This window comes from Crinia signifera, chromosome 6 (assembly GCF_055691185.1).
Source record: "Crinia signifera chromosome 6, ASM5569118v1, whole genome shotgun sequence".
Classification (NCBI taxonomy): Eukaryota; Metazoa; Chordata; class Amphibia; order Anura; family Myobatrachidae; genus Crinia; species Crinia signifera.
Genome location: NC_139222.1, coordinates 116,153,670 through 116,174,354, shown reverse-complemented (window position 1 = coordinate 116,174,354; position 20,685 = coordinate 116,153,670). Strand labels below are relative to the sequence as shown.

The 20,685-nt window shown below is 44.3% G+C and overlaps 1 protein-coding gene across 5 annotated transcripts in view; it reads left to right on the top strand.

The window, feature by feature from the left end:
• Positions 1–20,685, top strand: part of LOC146008023 (uncharacterized protein C17orf113-like) — a 294,190-nt gene that overhangs the window by 99,287 nt on the left and 174,218 nt on the right. For 4 of the 5 annotated variants that reach the window (XM_083146887.1, XM_083146885.1, XM_083146884.1 and 1 more), the window contains one exon: positions 18,766–19,002. In XM_083146887.1, the coding sequence (XP_083003013.1) occupies positions 18,768–19,002 (235 nt within the window). In that variant the 5' untranslated portion in view covers positions 18,766–18,767. Of the gene's footprint in view, positions 1–18,765; positions 19,003–20,685 lie in introns of those variants that run through there. The other variant, XM_083146889.1, reaches the window with a different exon arrangement.

The following is a 20,685-nucleotide window of genomic DNA, read 5'->3' as shown; positions in this document are numbered from 1 at the left end:
GCCTTTGATAGCTCATCCATTACACACTTTATTAACCTATCCCAAAGAAAGAGTTCCATAAAACAAAATTGTTTAACCCTGATATCCTCATGTCATTGGTCACTATATTTCTCCACTGTAAATGCCGCCATCCACTAGGGCGAGGTATTGCATGCGGTACCTTGAATGCAATACCCCGCCAACTCACTGGGTGTCTGGATCGCATACGATACATTGTATGTGGTCCTTTTATATACAATGTATCATATGCGTTCCCAGCAAAGTCTGCTCTGGGATTGCGATGTGTGTTGTGTACGGGAATGTGCCTCCCATCACAATTTCAGGAAAAGGAGGTGCATGTTTGAACATTTCAATATTAATATACTGTGCTTGTATTCAACTAATGGCTTATTACAGTTCCTATAGGAGGGTAAGGAAAATTAATATGCAAGTATTGTAAGGTTGTGCAGACATAAGACTATATTATTTTGATGTACAAGATTTGACTATGTTTCGAGATCTTAATTTTTTTATATCTTAATAAATAGGGTGCAAGTTTTAGAGTCATTGTATGGTAAAGATAGTGATTTTTTTAATGTTTAATCTGTACACACAGCGGTTTAGCTAGGTGTCATGGTGCCCGGAGCAAGGGCATATTTTGCGCCCCCCCCCCCCCCCCCCGGTAATAAATTGGGGGCGTGGCTAACATGTGTTGGCATGTTACATTTGAAAAGAAAAAACGTAAAAACCACTGTAACGGAATCTGCTTCCCTATATAAGACACTGTAACGGAATCTGCTGCGCTATATAAGACATTGTAACGGAATCTACTGCGCTATATAAGACACTGTAACGGAATCTGCTTCCCTATATAAGACGCTGTAACGGAATCTGCTTCCCTATATAAGACGCTGTAACGGAATCTGCTGCGCTATATAAGACACTGTAACGGAATCTGCTTCCCTATATAAGACACTGTAACGGAATCTGCTGCACTATATAAGACACTGTAACAGAATCTGCTGCGCTATATAAGACGCTGTAACGGAATCTGCTGCACTATATAAGACACTGTAACGGAATCTGCTGCGCTATATAAGACCCTGTAACAGAATCTGCTGCGCTATATAAGACGCTGTAATGGAATCTGCTGCGCTATATAAGACACTGTAACGGAATCTGCTGCGCTATATAAGACACTGTAATAGAATCTGCTGCGCTATATAAGACGCTGTAACGGAATCTGCTGCGCTATATAAGACACTGTAACGGAATCTGCCGCGCTATATAAGACACTGTAACGGAATCTGCCGCGCTATATAAGACGCTGTAACTGAATCTGCTGCGCTATATAAGACGCTGTAACGGAATCTGCTGCGCTATATAAGACGCTGTAACGGAATCTGCTGCGCTATATAAGACGCTGTAACGGAATCTGCTGCGCTATATAAGACGCTGTAATGGAATCTGCTGCGCTATATAAGACACTGTAACGGAATCTGCTGCGCTATATAGGATGCTGTAACGGAATCTGCTGCGCTATATAAGACGCTGTAACGGAATCTGCTGCGCTATATAAGACACTGTAACGGAATCTGCTGCGGTATATAAGAACCTGTAACGGAATCTGCTGCGCTATATAAGACGCTGTAATGGAATCTGCTGCGCTATATAAGACACTGTAACGGAATCTGCTGCGCTATATAAGACACTGTAACGGAATCTGCTGCGCTATATAAGACACTGTAACAGAAACTGCTGCGCTATATAAGACACTATAACGGAATCTGCTGCGCTATATTAGACAGTGTAACGGAATCTGCTGCGCTATATAAGATGCTGCAAATAAATAAATATATATACACATAAAGATATATAGAGCACAGCAGGGTGGCAGCAGAGAGATTCACTCTCCCGACCCCACCACCCCCCTGGGCCCCACCAATCCCCAAGTTTATAACATCATCAATTAGCTGTATTAAAAAAAAAAAGAAATCCACCTTCACCTTAAGGATAAATGATCCAGCGGGTCCAGGGCGGCAGCAGAATACCTTCTCCTCCTCCAGGCTACAGCCAGCGCTTGGGATGGCTGATGACGCTGCTGTAGCCAGGGAGGAGGGTAGCATGGGCAGGTGACCCCGGAGTTCTGCCGGAATATGCTGTGCTGCGCTGCGCTGCCCGGAAGCCGTCACGAGCAGCAGCAGCAGCTTAGATGAGGGAGTTAGACGCCCGTCCGTGATGTTTGGACCGAGGCGCCGGGCAGGGCAGCCGGCAGCGGTGCATGCATGGGGGTTTCTGAGTACCCTAGACTGAAAGCTGAGGGTCCCCTATTTCCATTGGTACAAGAATTTTAGAAATCGGCCCTGGGGAACTAGAGATATCTGACTTCAAATGAGTGGTCCCCACCCAACCTGTTAATTGCTCTTCCCAGTCAGATATTTCAGGTTCTATCTGACTTAGACTTTTTCTAAAAGCTGGGACTCTCCCCCTTTGATGGACACTAGTAGCTTGTCTCTAATGGTCCCAGAACCAGAGATATCAGCCTTCCAGCAGCTGGTTACTGCTCCAGCTCCACACACCTGGTATGTAGTTTTCTATTCTCGTTGGCGGATTGCTCTGCCTCCTGAACTCGGATCCCCTAGTCCCCAGTACCATTTAGAAGGTGGGATTCTCTAGATTTTAATTGCAGTCAAGCAAGCTGTCCTCTCAACAGAAAATTATGAATAATAAGCCCACTCCACTATACACCCCTCCTCTGCGTATTAAACATCCTCTACACTACATTATTATTATTTATATACATTTGGTCTATCTATAATACTTTAACTGACCCGGCATATACTAGGTCACCTAAGGCCGGTTTCACACACTCCGGCTCCTGCCGGACGGTGAAATCCCGCACGGCCAGGGAGCCATGCCGCACACATTAGTTGTGAATATACACCATTGTGTCCATTCACACGGGACGGCCACGGCCCGGCCGCACGGTTGCAGCCGGATCCCGCCACTGGAAGGGACGGCTGCCGGGCTGTGGCCATCCCCTCCAAGATAAACTACTGTGTGCTGCACGACTTCCAGGCCGTATGGGTTTTCGCCGCCCGGCAGGAGCCGGAGCGTGCGAAATAGCCCTAAGTGTCCATCTCCGTGCTTTGCTCCGCCCCTCTCTGGAAACCCCCTTCTGAAAATCCTGTGTTTGCCCCTGATCTGTACTCTAAATGTAAGTTTGCCATGTAATTTTAAATACAGATGTTGAACCACAAGGATGCTGTTTCCTCTGGCTTGTATGCAATGGAGTACTTCTAAATGAGGTGTGCCCACATTGGTAACAGACTACTCATATTATGGGCCATATTTCTTAACTAATAAGACCCATTAAGAATATTAATAATTAGTGCACACGGGACTGCAGAACATTTTGGAGATATCTGCATGGTCCCCATTTCTTGTCTGCAAAAGAAGTCCCTATAGTTTTTTAATGGATCAATCCCAACATTTTTTTTATGGAGTTTGCTTTTTTGGGCAAATTTACCATGTTCTGGGACATGATCATGGTGTTATCCATCACAGCCTTTGTTCTACTCTATATCGCATGTGCTACTGGTCCCAAAGTGATCACATTAGTAGGAACAGTCTTTTTTTTCAGATCCCCTGTTGCTGTGTGTGGGGGTTTTTTATATACATTCTGGTTACTCATAGGGGGAAATTTACTAAGATCTGTATTCTACTTCACATGTGATGTTGCTATGGGCAACCAATCAGATCCTGTCTACTATCTTCTAGAGCAGGGGTGTCAAACTCAAATTCATCGGAGGCCGCATCAGCAGTTTGGTCACCCTCAAAGAGTCGGTTGTATCTGTAGGACTATGTGTCCACTCTTTATTATCATAATAGTGTCCTTCATACAAGTATGTCCCAAATAATACCACTGTAACTCAGCAGTAGCATTTCCCTCCTGCTATTGCTGTGAACAGCAGTGCATTAGGGCATACGCTGCCTGCACAGGGGGGCAGCACTCAGTCTTAGGGCATATGTCCTGCTTATTATCATGGGACACAGCAATTAATGATGGGCTGCAATGTGCCAGTGCACACACACACACACACATAGGCAGAGAGTTTGACACTTACCCGCTCTGATGCGTCCACTCCAGTCTGAGCTGCTCCACCACCAAGGACACAGCTGCGCTCTCACACAGGCGCATTTCCCCCTCCCTCCTGTGAGTAGCGCTCCTCGCACTATCTATCCAGGAGTGGGGGGCAGCGTGCTCCCGGTCACTGTGCAGTGCACACTCAGCAGTAAGTGACCTGGAGCGCACAGCAGCAGCAACACCATTCACCACGACGGACCTGCTCTTTCCTCTCTCTGGCTCCTATACAGCAGGTGGGAGTGGAGGAGGGGTTGCCGACCGGCGGCACTGCACTAGAGGGCAGGTGTTCTCTGGCTTGTAGGCTGCCGCGCATGCGCTGAAGAGGCGGCTTTCTTGTTTAAAAAAAAAATCGAGAATAAAAGGTGAAGGCTGGCGGCGGCTGCGCGGGCCACATGAAGAGGTCTGGTGGGCCGGATTTGGCCCGTGGGCCTTGTGTTTGATACCCCTGTTCTAGAGGGTGCTAAATAAATAAGTAGATTCTGATTGGTTGCCCAAAGCAACATCACATGTGAAGTAGAATACACATCTTCGTAAATTTCCCCCATAGTTTATTATTACTGCAATAAGAAATTAAGCTGTAATAATCAATTAATAGTATCTGAAGAGAACAGCACAGTGCACATTTGCATTGATATTTGATACAATTAAAAAATATAACTAGCGTGTAAGGTTTTTTAAACCATCATATGTTATACCTCATTTTTTCCAAAGATAAATTGAGAATAGTTACTGTAGCTTAAGGACGCCTTATTATCTTTTTTTTTTTAATACAGGAAAGTTATGATAAAACATACTGTATACTCTTCCCATATGTCTCACTCTAATATATTAAATTTGTATTAACAATGGACTCATGGACACTCCTGAGTAGATATATTTCATGAGAACTTCTCAGGGATTTAAGTAGAACTGTGTGTGTCCCATAGCAACATTTATAAGGGACCCCTTAACTTACAGTATGTCACTACCAGAGTAGGTATGTCTAGTGTGTGGCCAGTGTTTCCTATAATTTTAGCATACACACCAGAGGTGCTTTAAGAGAGGAGGACCCGTGTACAGCTCCCTCCGCTTGGGCCCCCTCCTCTCTCCCAGGCACTGCAGTGCCACTCTAGTGCACAGTGCAGTAGAGTCTGAGCACTAAAAGAGGGGTGATATATCAGGGTTCCAGGGGACTGAGGGTTATCATGTGAGCAGGTTGGAATTGTGTTCTGGAAAGACTTGATTTCAGCAGACGCAGTATACAGAGACCCAGTGTATACTGGGTAGGGGTTAACCCCCCCCCCCCCCCCGTAAACCCGACTGTAAGGCAGTCATACCACACCCCAAAGGGCAGATATTAACTAATTGCAGGCTGAGAACAAAGAAATATATGGGTGCAGACAAGAAACAGGATGGGTACTCAAGCAAGACAAAGACAGAGAGTAACTGACTGGCCGGTAATCTGACAGATGGCCAGAGTATCCACAGGATGAGCACAGGATGCGGGCACATGGAACATGGACCAGCAGTTTACACCAAAGCACAAATTATAACTGCCAGGGCATGCTGATCTGAATTCCTTTTAAAAGGAATCGTGGACAATAAGCAGCACTGAGGGGGATAGAACCAATAATCACAACTTCTGTGTAGCTGATGTGCCGATGTCTATCTTGATCCTGGATTGCCCCCAGGATACTTAGCGGCCATCCAGATAACTAGCAATGGCCATCCTGGGAGATGTTGCAGACACCTATCAGTGGCATATCCCTGTAGGGTAGATGTTGCAGCTCGTAACAGCTATTGGAGATAATTGTGCAGAAAGACATTTACTTGTACAGGTTGACCACCGATAATCAATCCCCCTGGTTTCCAGCACTACCCCAGCACCCCCCCATCCACACCTGTCTCACCCACCACAGCACACCTTGCACCCATGATCCATCTGTTTGACCGTTCCGTTGCAGCCCCTTCCGCAGGCAGCATGGTTCCCTCTTACTCTCGCTGTTCTTTTAAACCCTCCTGCAGCCTCTAAACCCTCCCATAGCCTAAATCCCCCTGCACCTGATGTTTCTGTATTAGAAGAGGTTTCAGACCATCAAGTCCTGGAAATTTGGTGGTCAACCTGTATATGTATATGAGATGTGTTACTGCTCATATTTTTTTTTAGAAAATACTTAATTAGGATTGTTTTATTGCAACAGTGATATTGCAACACTCCATACATGCCTACATTTTTAAATGCCTATCCAGTAGAATTTGGAGAGGTGAAACAGCAGGGGTCCTCGTGGGTGGAGCCAATGGGCATGTCATTAGGCCCCAATTTTAGCTCTGTCCCTTCCTCATGCCATTTTAACCCTGTCCCTTCCACAAGGACCCAAAGATTTACATTGTTTGGGTGGAATGTTTAAGAAAATATTTGTTTACTCTATTTGAAGACTGGACACTCCTTAGTGAGGATTGTCCTTGCTATCTTGGAGATGTGGCATGCTTTTTTCTTGGAAGTTCTTGAGGTGTCATATGCTATCCTAGAATGTTAAAGTTGCACCACTTAGAATTTAAGTCTTGGTGGCCGCAATGTACCAATTAAAGTAAGTTCTGGAAAAGAGAAGGTGTTCTATGCAAATGAGTCCTGAAAGCTTAAGGTAGCATCCATCACATCGATGCAATGAAAAGCAAGTACAAAAAGTATGTACAGCAGATACTTTTTGTACTGTGCGATGAGGTGCCGCGGGAGCACCTCAAAGCTCACATCGTACTGCCGGGATTGGAGCGTGTATGGGCTCCTTTAGTATCACAACAGGCACCCATAACAGTGCTGGAAGTGCTTGCACCCTCAGGAAGAAGGAATAGAGAAGCCACACCAACTACTGCCAACTGCCATTCCAAACTGACTCACTCGCAGTTGATGCTGCTCCTCTATTTTGCAGCCCTTCCTCTGGAGCCACCACTGTTTAAAAGGTTTAAGATGGTTCTGCTTGTGAGGTCTTAAGCATAAAGTCCCAGGGCGGGATGTATTAACATACATCAACGCCCCTCACCACGCCCCCGCCGTGATGCTAGAGCATATGTACTAACATATGTGGCTAGCATCGCAGTGCGGTGACGGGGGCCCCGCGATATCTGTGATGTGGTGTGCAGGGGTCTGCGTCACCTCCTGGGCTTTGCTCACCTCCAGGGTGTCTCCTCCTCCTCCCTGCAGCCGGAAGGACATCCCCAGCTGTGACATTGTGTTGGGGGAAGAGGAACAGAACAGGGGAGGGGGGTAGGAGTCTGCGGCGGACAGCGGGCAGCAGGTGGTGATAGAAGCCCATAGGCTTCATAGGTAAATGTAGAAATATGGTAATGGGTGGTCCCAGACTAAACATAATAGATTTCCCGCGGCCTAGCCGTGCATGCAAAAAGGGGGTGTGGCCTTGTTTGGGGGCATGGTTTAACAGGGCAAGTCACGCCCACATTTTTTCTCCCTGCATCTTTGTCACACAACCCCTCCCAACACTACCTCAACCCATCCACCCCACTTCCACACCCCAATGCACCCTGTGGGAGCATACAGTAAAAAAAAAAACAGGGCCAGGAAGTGGGGGGGACGACACAGATTACTTTTTTCTTAAGGCCATTAAAAAAAACGCAGTAATCTGTCCAACTGCCCTGCAATTTGAGAGACAGTCTCAGGACGGGCATGCGTGCAGCCCTCCCGTGGCCAAGTTTTTGTGTAAAAAACGGGCCGCGTCAGTGATTAAATATTTGAAGGTACAGACGCCGGGCAGTCTAATGGGTGGCCCGGTGCACCCCCGGACCACCCCCTAGATTCGCCTATGATAGGCTTATGCAGGGTATCACCACCCAAAGGTGGCAATACCCTGTTCTGCGGTGACGTGGCAGCCGAGGATTAGTACATTTGAAAATGCGGTAAACCGGGGGTTTTACCGCATTTTTGTCTTAGTACATCCCTTAGTACGTCCTTAAGCATAAAGAAAAGTATAGAGGCTGAATATATTGTTTTTAAATCACTATATGTGGCCTATTTAATTTATATGTCTGCAATTCTAATTTAAACGTCTAAATGCATACAGTATCATAATGCATAAATTAAGGTGTAATGGTTTTGGAAATGCACCATCTCAGCTCTTCACTGTTTAATTGCAATCCTAAAAGTACTAATATGTGTTTGAATGAGATATAGATTACATGGGGACCTATTTATGATCTACAGTATGCACCGTACCCAGAGTCTAATCTCATTTATCAAGTAGTAGCTCATTCATTATTTACAGCTTATTAGGCAAGCTTACAGTGAAATAAATGCTTTATAAATAAGATCACAGCTATAAATACTCTGGCCAACTTGTAAATAGTCCCGGAGCAGGACATAAAGCACTCAGGAGGCAGAGCTTAAACTTCACTCACAGCTGGAACTTTCTTTAGTCATTTGTCATTACATAAATCTTGGGCGTTTTGAAGGAAATGTACATATCGAGAATAACTGCTTTATTATACCAGTAATTATATACCATGTACTTAGGGTACTTTCCAGGAGCTTATTCTAATATTGTTTTACAATTCATCTGATCGCTATGTCTACCCACCACCAATATGCCCTGCAAGCTGCCTGGAATTACCGAATGGCTGGGTAAAAGGTAGTGTCCCTTTGTTCTAATATTATCTATAGTGGATAATATTTAACATTTGACAACAATAAGAAATGGCCTCAATTGTAATGTAAGTGCTAATTTGTATAATGGATTCTGCAGGTATTTATTATCCTTGCATATATCAATGGTGGCACTATTATAGGAACACGTTTTTGACACTTTCTTTTCCCAATCACATTAGCTGACCGGTTATGGGTCATCGGGTTGACCAACCTAAGGTACATGCATTTGGTAGATCACAGAAGGTTGGCGTGGCTTAGATCCAAACTTGAAGTAGGGCGACATGAACGGAAGGTCGACAATGAAAGGACAGGGACACCGTTTCTGTGCACTGTGTCCCCTCACATTTCTTGCTGTGCTCGCCATGCTGTAGGCACGGTGTCTTGCTAGGCTCGGCAAACTATTCTATTCTCCCTCTGTGCCCATAGTGGATGGTAGGGCATGAAATACCACCTGTCGGCACATGTCGGCTCAAAAAAATGTTGACCTAGCCATTGTTGCCTTAATGCTTGTGCAGACCTTCCATCCATGTCCACCTTATGCATGTCCACTGGCGTAACTATAGCACCGCAGCCCCCGCCACCGCGGGGGGGCGCTGTGCATATGGGGGTGCTGGGGGCTGCGGTGCTATAGTTACACCTCCCCCCAATCCCCCGCAGGCTTACCTATTTCGCTGGTCCCGGAGCCTCCGTTCTTCTGCTGAGGACCACCACAAAATGGCCGCCCCCATATAGCACACAGTTCTCTGAAACTATCTGCTGTATGGGGGCGGCCATTTTGTGGTGGTCCTCAGCAGAAGAACGGAGCCGCCGGGACTAGCGTGAAAGGTAAGGCTGCGGGGGATTGGGGGGGTTTGAATGGGCGGCGGGGGGCGCCCCCCCCCTCTAATGGCGGCCTATTGCAGGGGTTGACCTAAGCAATGTCGGCCTTCAGTGGTAGACCGAATGCATGTCGACCTAACGACCATATACCTGCTGACCTATGAAGTTAAACACATTGTGGATGATACAGAATGAAATGTCTACCTGTTTGTGGAGAGTATTACACAGGAATGTGCACAGCGTATGCTGGGAAATGGGTTCACATTAGTTCAAGGGATACACAGTTCTATGCATTTCATTCACAATTATACTTAGCAGGGCTCTCCCACATAAACAACAGCTACTGATGGCATATTGAGATGCAGGCTGTGAAGAGTTAGCGGTTAGTGATAGTTTGTCGGCTTGGAAGCGTATCTTTTGAATGTAGCGCAGGGTACGTGTAAGAGCGCACTAATGGTGACTAGTAATAACCCGAGTACACACATAGTAGCAGTCCTATGGCCAGATGCATGACACTGCACACTGGTGACTATACGCATTAGTATGTGTAAGCTTCTCTGAAGCAAGGTGCGCCCAATTTACCTTCAGTTTGCATAAAGCAGGTTTCTACTTTCCTTGAAAAGACTATAAAGGCCCATACACACTGCGTCCCGCTATGCAAAGCCATCAACCCTTAGGAAAATCACTAAAACGGGTGAAAAATCACTCAGTGTGTGTATGCACTGGGTGTTTTTAAGCCCAGCAATTTTCCCCATCATCGTTATTCATACACGCTGGGCAAAAACGCCTATTGTGTATGGACCTTAATATATAAATGAATCTTGTTAAGGCATCTTTTTCAGTATATATCGTTCATAGTTCTACAGTAAAATTATAGGCCGTCAATAGGTCAACCCTAAATGCTCAAAATGCAAAAGGTGGACGGATAAAAGTTAGTCAGTGCTTAATGTCGACAGGTTCAAAATGTCAACAGGCACAAAAAGACAACGAGGGGTATTTAATCTGGGATTCCGACTGTCGGAACATCTCAACAGTCACAATCCTGGGACGTTTTTTGTCCAGTCTGAAAGCACATCAGTATTTGGAACTCAATGTTCTGGCTGTCCAGTGTCTGAAAGTCTGCGGAGCAGCGAAAACTGCTGCGGATTGTCGAAAAAACGGGTGTGAATTTGACAATCTGCAACCGTTTCCCACGAAACAGTTCTGACTTTTTAAAAAGTTGTATCTGACACCCTTCAATGCTGTCGTTAAGGACTGCATTGAAAAGGTGAGTGCCGATATTTCCCGTCGGGAAATATCTGCACAGATTGAATAACCCCCAACAAGTTTTAGGTTTTATTTTTTCAAATTCAAGTTTTTCAGCATTTACCATACACCCTACAACTGGGAATAGTCATTTGTGCCAAGCTCAATCTTGCACCTTGCCCAAAGGGAGGCGTGTGAAGCCTGCAAGCGTACACCTATCCCCTAATTTGTCTCAGATATAGTGAAATATATAAAATTACACCCCCCAAAAAAAAGTCGATTATGTTTTGTGTTTACCATTTTCAAGCTGACCTTTTGACCTGTCGACCTTTTCTACTTTCTATCTTTTCTATGTTGACCTTGGTAGATAGTCTGTAGGCTAGGTGTGTTAATTGGTCCATGCACTCATACCATCAGCATACAAGGGGTTAATTGCTATGTTTGCACTGTAGTAGTTTTAAAAATGTAATCCCCTTAGCTGCCTGATGTCTCTTACCCAGTGGCATGACTTGGCAGACACCTACACTATAAACAGTGCCAGTTGGCACCCATCACCCGCCTGCCTTAATAGTCGCACCTACGGCCGTCCTCTGACACAGTACGTCGTCAGAAGACATGATAATAAAATATTGGTGAGGCATTAGAACAGCTGATTTATTTCCTCCACCTAACAGGACTTTTACGATAGCTGTGCTGAGTGCTACATGCCTCAGATTCTTCCATCACAGTTCTCCTCTGTCACAGAGTAGCTGAGAGCAAGGGGGAGCTCGGGAGCAAGTCACGGGGAAGGGACCGGAGTGTAAAGGTAGGAGCCTTAGCGTTTACTTCCACTGCACAGATGCTGCTAATAAATGAATATATATATATATATATATATATTCCAAATTATAGTTTTACTAAAACTATGCATTTGCAATACAAAAAGATATGATTGATATGTTATAACAGTGGTTCTCAAACTCAGTCCCAAGGACCCCACACAGGTAACATTTCCCAGGTCACCCAGCAGGAGCACTGTGTATCACCAGCTGCCACATTTTACACAGGTGATCTGTGTGAGTCTTTTTTTCAAAACCAAGAATAGTGTTTATTAATTTGCTAAGTGAATGCTAACTTATTATTTAAAACTATTATTGCTATACTGTATGAATGTACCTATCATATTTAAGTTCCTCACGCATAACCCTCTGAGGCATTTATGCATGGGTTAAATTAAGGGGGAACTGGGTGTTCAACATTGACCCTGCACAGTAATTCTCACAGAAAAGCATTCTAGTTTAAAGGGGATGCCCAAATCTCTACAACTAGACCTATCTCTGCCTATTGGGGGGAGAGGAGGGTGTGTAATTAGGTGGCATAGAGAAATGAGTTCCCCCACCTCTGCCCACTTTATGCCCTGTACTTATGTGTTATATAGCTTTTTCTTCTAGACTTGTAACTTGGTGGGACTGCTATGCTATTACTGGTGCCTGTCCTTGTGTTTCCCTCCTATGGGTATGAAGCTGAAAATGTGGTAAAACACCTGTTTTACCACATTTTCATATGTACTAAAACCCGGCCGTACCGTTACCGCCAGGCAGGGTATCGCTACCTTTAGGTGGTGATACCCTATAGAAGCCTATAGGCTTCTTTTCGCCGCCTCCGCCGCAAGCACGCCGCCTCGCCGACCCCCCATCTCCCCCTCCCCTCCCCCTAGCTTACCTTCCTGCTGCAGGTCCTCCTGGACCCCGGAAAGGTAAGCCCCTCCTCCCCCTAGCATGGCAGCCGGACATTCTTCCGGCTGCAGAGGGGAGGAGGGGGCTCCGGGGACAGCCACGTGGAGCTGTCCCGATGTGAGGGAAGCAGTAGGCGTCTGGGAGGTGACGGAGACCCCCAGAACACCACAGTACAGGTATCGCGGGGGGCCTCCGTCACCGCACCACAATGCCAGCCGCATATGTTAGTACATATGCGCTGGCATCGTGGCGACCGGGCGGCGAAGGGCAGTGATGTATGTTAATACATCACGCCCTATAGATTGTAAGCTTGCAGCAGGGCCCTCATACCTCCAAGTCTGTCTGTTGTATCCCAGTTTGTTCTACCACTGTCTACAATTGTAAAGTTCAACGGAATCTGCTGCTGCACTATATAAGAAACTGTAAATAAATAAATATATATATATATATATATATATATATATACAGAGGGTGTATATATAATTTCAATCCTATTCATTTATTTGCAGTCAATGTATGAATAAAGGTTTATTTTCTCTTTCTTACCTATTGACACACTTGCATTACCAAGGAAAAACAACATTACTTGCAAAAAAAAATACAGATGTAAGGCTGAAAGCAAGACTTACCAAACCTTGTAAACTACTTTTCCTGACCGCTGCGTATGTAGCACATTATACTACATAGGTTTTGCTTTCATTTCTTGAACCTTACATTTATATACTAAGATTAATATAGGTGACAGCACAAAATTATGTGCACATTGCTCAGTTTGAATAAATAATCCGCTGTAGGTACTATATGTAATGCACAATTGTTAAAGAAAAAAATAATTTGGAGTGTTCGAAACAAAGCAATCTGGGTAATACGGAGTAATGCTTATACAATACAAACATGTTGATTTGGTATAGGACATACTTGTCTACTTTTGAAAATTAGTTTCAGGGAGATTACTATTGGTAGTATGAATTTTGCACAGCGACCAATGAGGGGGCCACCAGAACACCACCGGGAATCCCGGTGCCACCAGAACACCAGCGCTGAAAATCTGACTATCTGACAGCCATGATCCCAAGCAAAGGGGGTGGGGGGGGGGGGGGGGGGTTTAGGCACTAGGGGGGGACTTAGGGATGGACTGTGTGTGTGTGTGTGTGTGTGGGGGGGGTATTAGGCTGTGGGGTGGGCTTATTATGGTTAGGCACTTATAAGGGGGTCAGGGGGGGATAGGCTGCGCTGCAAAGGGTTAGGGTTAGACACTGGGGTACAGGAGTTAGTGTTAGGCATTATCGAGTAGGGTTAGTTAGGCTGCTTGCAGGGATCGATAGGGTTATGGAAGTAGGGGTAGAGGGGTAGGGCAGTTACAGAGCCCCTGATCCTCCATATTGGGATGCTGGTGTTGGTCTTTGGACCACCAGCATCTCCCCCTCTTCCCAGTATTGCGTATATACCCCATTTTACTGATATTTTCTGTTGGAGAAAAACGTGGCATTTGTTAGTGCTGCCAGTGGCACAAAAGAAGTCTTGACTGATATATTGGTTCTGATCACCTAAGCAAATTATTTGAGATATACAGTATCAGCTGTTTAATGGTGCTGTATTCTGTAGTTGCTTTAGTAAACCATCTCTCCTCAGCAGGAACCTCTTGGATGAGACACACCACAGTTAAGAGATCCTCACACCCTGGCAGCACCTGCAATAAATGGGTTTAAAACTAGAATGTAAATAAAGCACAGTGACAGGTTGTGAGTGCTGCTATCTAGTCACCGTTAGTAATCACCTGAATTTACTAATGTCTTATAAACTATTTGTTACAAGTTATTTCTTACACAGTGCTTTGCAGTAAAGGAATATGGTTCACAATACACTACTACATAATGTAATATATGCAGCATGACTTTTTCCTGGGCTGTGTATAACAGACTTCCTGCTGCCATTTGTTCTGGAAGGCAATCCTTCACTATTTAACTTCATAAAATCTTGGGTTTTTTTTAACGCACTTTGCTCTGTCTGATAATGGTTGGAAGAGAATTCTTTAAATATCTGCCTATCAAATAGTTCTAAGGTCTAATTTAAGTTGGGCTGTGATAGAGACACTAACAAGTATTTAGAAGAGAACTTTGTGTACCGTGCAGCTTGCTGAAGGATGAAGTTGTCACCAACTAAGTAATACTGACTTTTCAGTCAGTCATTTCACTGGCTGGTATTCAGTGCAAGTTGATTAAATGAACTCCCTATAGCATTGTGTAAACCATGGATGATCCACTCTTTCTACCTATTACTGTGTTACTTCCCTCTGATATTTTCTCCTTATTCTAAAGTCTATACTAAACTGCAGCCATGGTTACAGAGAGTGGCATAATTAGAAATTGTGTGCCCCCTGCCAAAAAGGTTTTCTCCCCTCCCATATATTTTAATTTTTGTACATACATGTTCATATCCAGGGGTTACATGCTTGTTGCCAGGGGTTTCTTTCTCAATTTCAAGGGATACATGCTCAACGCCAGGGGTTTCTTGTTCATTGACCAGGGTTACTTGCTAGTAGGGAAGCCAATCCCAGGGGAATTTTTTCAATCCCGGGATTCGGGATTGAAAAATGCTCAATCCTGGGATTCCCGGGATTCCCGGGATCCCGGGATTGGCTTCCCTAAAAAAAAAAAAAAAATGCCCCGCATGTTTATTTACATGGGCATGGTGATGTTGCCGGGTGAGGTCGTCGGGAGGGTGGGCATGGAGCCAGGAGGGGTCGCCGGGAGCAGGGTGGGTAGGCGGGGTCTCAGATCGGAGCAAGCTGGGTGGGGGAGAGTGTTCTCCGCGAGCCGGGTGGGTAGGCGGGGTCTCCGGGAGCCAGCACATTCTTCAGAACCAGGATGCTTCTTAGCTGTCTGTGCGGCCTGTGCAGCGTGACCTATGACCTCGTCACGCTGCACAGGGCCGCACTGCTGGGTACAGGGGAAGTCGGGCAGCATCTGAGCGATGCTCAGATGCTGCCCGGCATTAGACTGCGCATGCGCAGTCTAATCCTGAAATCCTGGGATTGGATAAACCAATCCCGGGATTGAAATCCCGGTGTTTTGGGGGCCAAATCCCGGGATCCCGCCGATCCCGGGATTGGCCACCCTACTTGCTAGTTGTCAGGGGTTATGTGCTCATTGCCAGAGGTTTGTTTGTTTGTTGTCAGGGTTTTTTTTTGCTCATTGCCATTTGTTTCTTGCTGTATTGCAATGGGTTTCTTGCTTATTGCCAGGGATTATTTGCTCATTGCCATGGGTTACTTGCTCTTTGACTGGGGGTTATTTGCTCATTGCCATGGGGGTTACATGCTCATAGCCAGTGGTTACATATGCTTGTTGCCAGTGGTTACATATGCACATTGCCAGGGTGGTTTCATGCTCATTGCCAGGAGGGTTACATGAATAAACCCTCCCTCCGAAAAAAAAAAGTATGTTGTCTATTATCAGAACATTTAGGTGATCTAATTATGTGCAGTTGGCATGGAATTCACTTGGGGTATCCAATTAGATGCAATACTTTTTCTGTAGAAAAAATCAGGCTATACCGCGATTTTAGCACAATAGTCATTATTGGGCTATCCATTATAGCCCATTTTCTCAGTCATAAAATTACCCATTTTCGGGCAATGACACATGGGATCAAGAAAAGCTCCTGGTCCCATGTATTACTGCAGCTCTGAGGGCTGCTTTTTGCAGATTATGCTTTGGGTGCCTAAGGGACTTGAAAGCATAATCTCTGATAAATGTCAGGTATTGGGGCTAATTGGATAGCCCTGGCTAATCCATTTTCTGCAGTAAATTACAGCAGCTAAATGGATACATTCTGTGACCGCTTATCACAGTTAAATAGATTTTAGAAACACTAGAATTTAGTAATCTGAAATTCTATTTAGAGCTCTGATGAAAACATTGTTCCACTGCAAGGGATTTCTCTTGTTTATCAGCAGTCTTGATGTTGTCATAGGAGGACATGCAAACGCCCTAAAGTGACAGTCACCCACGTTTGCAAAAGCTGCTTGGGTTGTTTGCAGAATGTTCATATGCGCAGACAAAAGGCCTGAATGCGTGCATAAGTTTGACCCAGAATGGATGAAGCAAAGCTTATTAGATGGTTATCCAAAGGCAAAATGGAAAGCTTTACTTTGCATCTTCAATCCAATTAAATATATGAGATTTCTGTGGTGTTAACTTTATCATAAATTGAAAAAAGATAGGGAAATCCATCTGAAAGTGCCACAGAACCACCCTTCTCACCTTCATAAATTGACCTCATAATAGTCTCTGTACTATTTTTGTAAGCAGGCAATAATTGCAGTAGCAATGTTAAAGGACTGAGTTCTATCATGTGTACGCCATCTTGTGACATATTTGAGGTATTGCATAATTGGTAAAAATTGCATTGCTCAAGCAAACACCAAAACTATTTTTTAAAGCTTAACACGATTGCTCAGAACAGTAATATTTCAACAATTTTACAGAAGGAAATGATAAGCTTTCCAATAAAAAAAAAAAAAATCTGATATCTTAGTAATAGTGCTAAGAAATGCAAACCAGCAATACAGTGAAAATTATATTCTAATAATGCGAGAGTCTGTAGGGCTAATGCGGGGGTTTCTGTACCTCCTGGGAGGTTCTGTGCGCGCATGCGCAGCAGCCCTCCCGCTGCCATTTTTGATTTGTGCAAAGTGTTGCGGCCACTGCCCACAGCCCAGTGAGACCCTTTTTGATGAGTTTTGGGCCGGCTCACTGGGAAATGGTCTGGTTTCCGGGTGGGCCAACCTGCCCCTGGGCATGGTTGCATTATTGTATCATTGAGGCTCCACCACAATATATAGCGACGTAAAAACAGACATTGTATAATGGGGAAATAAGTCCTGTTTATCCTTACCAGTCAGAGAGAGTAATGTGATGAAAATATTCACCAGGGTGTTTGGGATGTGTAGTGAGGTGTTATAGTTTCTCTGTGAACACCATGCAGGTTGTAGTGCCAGCCTCACCCCCCCTTCCACAGGCCCTAGACAAAAGAGGTGCTGCAGAAATGGTCAAGCAGGAGTTAAGAGTTTGAGGAGTTAAGAATAATGAACTAACACAGACCAAATACCTGGCAGCTTACAGGTGCTGCCATATTGTTGTTTATCAATTTCACTACTTCATTGATGTCCATTGATCCCTATGCTGCCTAAACAATGTCCATATATTGATATACATAGATTCATGTGCTGTTTCAGCAATATCCATGGACCCTCACCCATACGTTGCCTCATTGATGTCCATAGATATTTATGATGGCTCATTGATGTCCATAGATATATGTGCTGGCTCATTGATGTCCATAGATACAGTATTTGTGCTGGCTCATTGATGTCCATAGACCCACCTGCATTCTCGTGGATAATAGTGCAGCTAGTAAAATGGCAATCTCTATTGAAGCCAGATTATTTGTTTGATTAAATAATTTTTTTCGATTTTTTTTTCTTCTTTTTTTGCTTGTTCATTTTACAGTGTTATTTTTAACAGCAGCCTTTTACAGTGAACAAGATCTCTCCCGTGCTCCAATTACACACAAATGTGAAGTCTGAGAACTGATGTGGAAACAGGCCTTTATAATGAAAGACCTAGGACAGTGATGGATAGTCTAATGCAAATATGTGTACATGGGAAACCTAAACCCTCTGTGAGCGATCCTCAAAAAAACTGCTAAAAACACCAGCATCGCTCACTGCAGCCGCTCTTGTAGAAATAAATACAGCCAAGTCAGGTAACTGAAGTTTAGGTGTATATTGCACCCAAAATAAGGAACAGTCGATGTGAGCGGCGCTGGTTTTCTTACCAGCTATTTTGCGGATCTCTCACAGCAATGTTGGTGTTCATAGCGTTTAATAAAAAGATTTGCTTGGCAATTTTCACACCTATTATGAAAAATTCCCTTGGCACTCATAGGGTTAATAACTATTACGCACTACTTTTTAGTTATTGTTCTTGTTCTTTCTGTTCATTTTGACTGCAATGAGACCTCAGCCATAGTTTATAATTGTTTTCCTTTTTCCTGCTGTGTTCACTATAATAAGCAACACTGTTATCGCCACACAGATAGTTTGTATGCATATAATTAATTTAACAACTCATTTTATAGCCCTTGGTCAAGAAATGTATGTGTTATATTGCTTTGCAGAATGGAATAAATAAATGAACATTGTCTTCTGTTCTTGTGTGCAGTCATGAAGCGTCCGTTGAGTCCTGCTTACTCCACAGACTCCCTGCTTGCTATGTGTGAGAATGAGTACAGCCCAAGAATAAAACTGCAGTCCAAGCAGGAAAAGACACTGCCAACTCTGTGCGAGGTCTGTAACATCCAGCTCAACTCTGCAGTGCAAGCTCAAATACATTACAACGGCAAGTCCCATCAAAAGCGACTAAAACAGGTCAATAAGGGCAAGAGTGCAACTTCTCAGGGTAAGGCTACTGTATATCTGTTATATCAGATTCTAATTATACTGTAACAAGTGATTTTGTACCCTTTATAATGATCACCCTTATGGGAAACAGACAATAACTTCATGTTCTCCTACTCATAAAGGGGGTATGGATCATTGGATAGACACCAACTAGGTCGGCAAGCATTAGGTCAACACCACTAGGTCGACATGCAGGAAAGTCAACATGACTGAAGGTCAACAGGGTCATTAGGTCGACTCAAGCATTAGGGCGACATGGGGAAGGTCGACAGTCAAAAGGTCAACATGGGGTTTTCCGTGTTTTTAATCCGAATGTCGACACAATCGACATGGACACTGAAACGTAGCACTGCGAGTCCCCGCGTGGCTTGCTGCGCTCGCCATGCTTCGGGACGCTCAGCACACTATTTTATTTTCCCAGCATGCCCTAGTGGATGGTAGGGCATGAATTACCGTCTGTCGGCACATGTCAGCTAAAGAAAAAGTGAAAAACCCCATGTCGACCTTTTGACTGTTTACATTCCCCATGTCGACTTACAGCTCATGACAACCTAATGACCCTATCGACCTAACTCATGTCGACCTTCATGCATGTCCACCTTTGTGCATGTCAACCTAGTGGTGTCGACCTAATGCTTGTAGACCTAGTGACTCTATCCCAAATAAAGAATGGAGTTGTTAGACCTATTTCTGTGTCCATCTCTGCTGTTTCATACTTGTAGAAGGTGATCATCGCCTTCATCTCTGTGGGCTGGGTCACCATTGCCCCCCACAATATGTTATTATGTAGACTTGTGATGCAGGTTCCTACAATTGCACTTTAAGGAAACAGATTCTTTCTGCTTTCTGATATTGATTCCTATACTTTCTTGTGTGCAGAATTTTTAAAGGCACTTGTATTATATGTATTCAATTTAACTGGTTATTTTATACTGTTTTGTATGAATACTATTACTACTGTATTACTCCTATGTTTTAGTATTTATATAAAGAGAGCTCATTTTGATGATTACAATGTGGTGTTCATGTTAATGATGATCATGTTGCATTTTGAAGGAGAGGCGCTGTTATACCTAGCAGGAACACTGAAATGTGCTTAACATTATACAGATAGCAAAATTGTAACTTGAACTACTGTAACACCTGCATTTAATGTTTCCAGATGAATGAGGTAACTAAGTACACACCTTACTAACATGTTGGCAGACCCCTGTTGTGTGTTCAGACATATCGGAGGTACACACCTGTAGACTTGCTCACGATGTATCGGCTATTCGCTTAAAGTGATATATATTGGGAATTGTGTACCCAGCTTAATTGTAGGTACATACTATGCTGACAGATTTGCCAACTGGTGGCCACTTGATATTAAACAACTGAATGGGCATTTCAATTGGCCCATCCAGCTGAGATGTCTATCCCTGCAGCCAGTGTTTTGGCGGTCAGAAGGTTGCTGTGTACAAATCCAGATATGTTGAGATCGGCTGTGCTGTAGAGCCGACGTGATAGGTCTTTAAAAACCAGCCAATCCGCTCATAACTGCCATTATTCTAACACAGGGGTAGATTTATTAAGCTCGGTGAAGTGAAAAAGTGTCTGGTTTTTATCACCGGCCAATCAGCTCCTACCTGTCATTTTTCAAACCAAGCCTGTAACTTCATAGTTAGGAGCTGATTGGCCG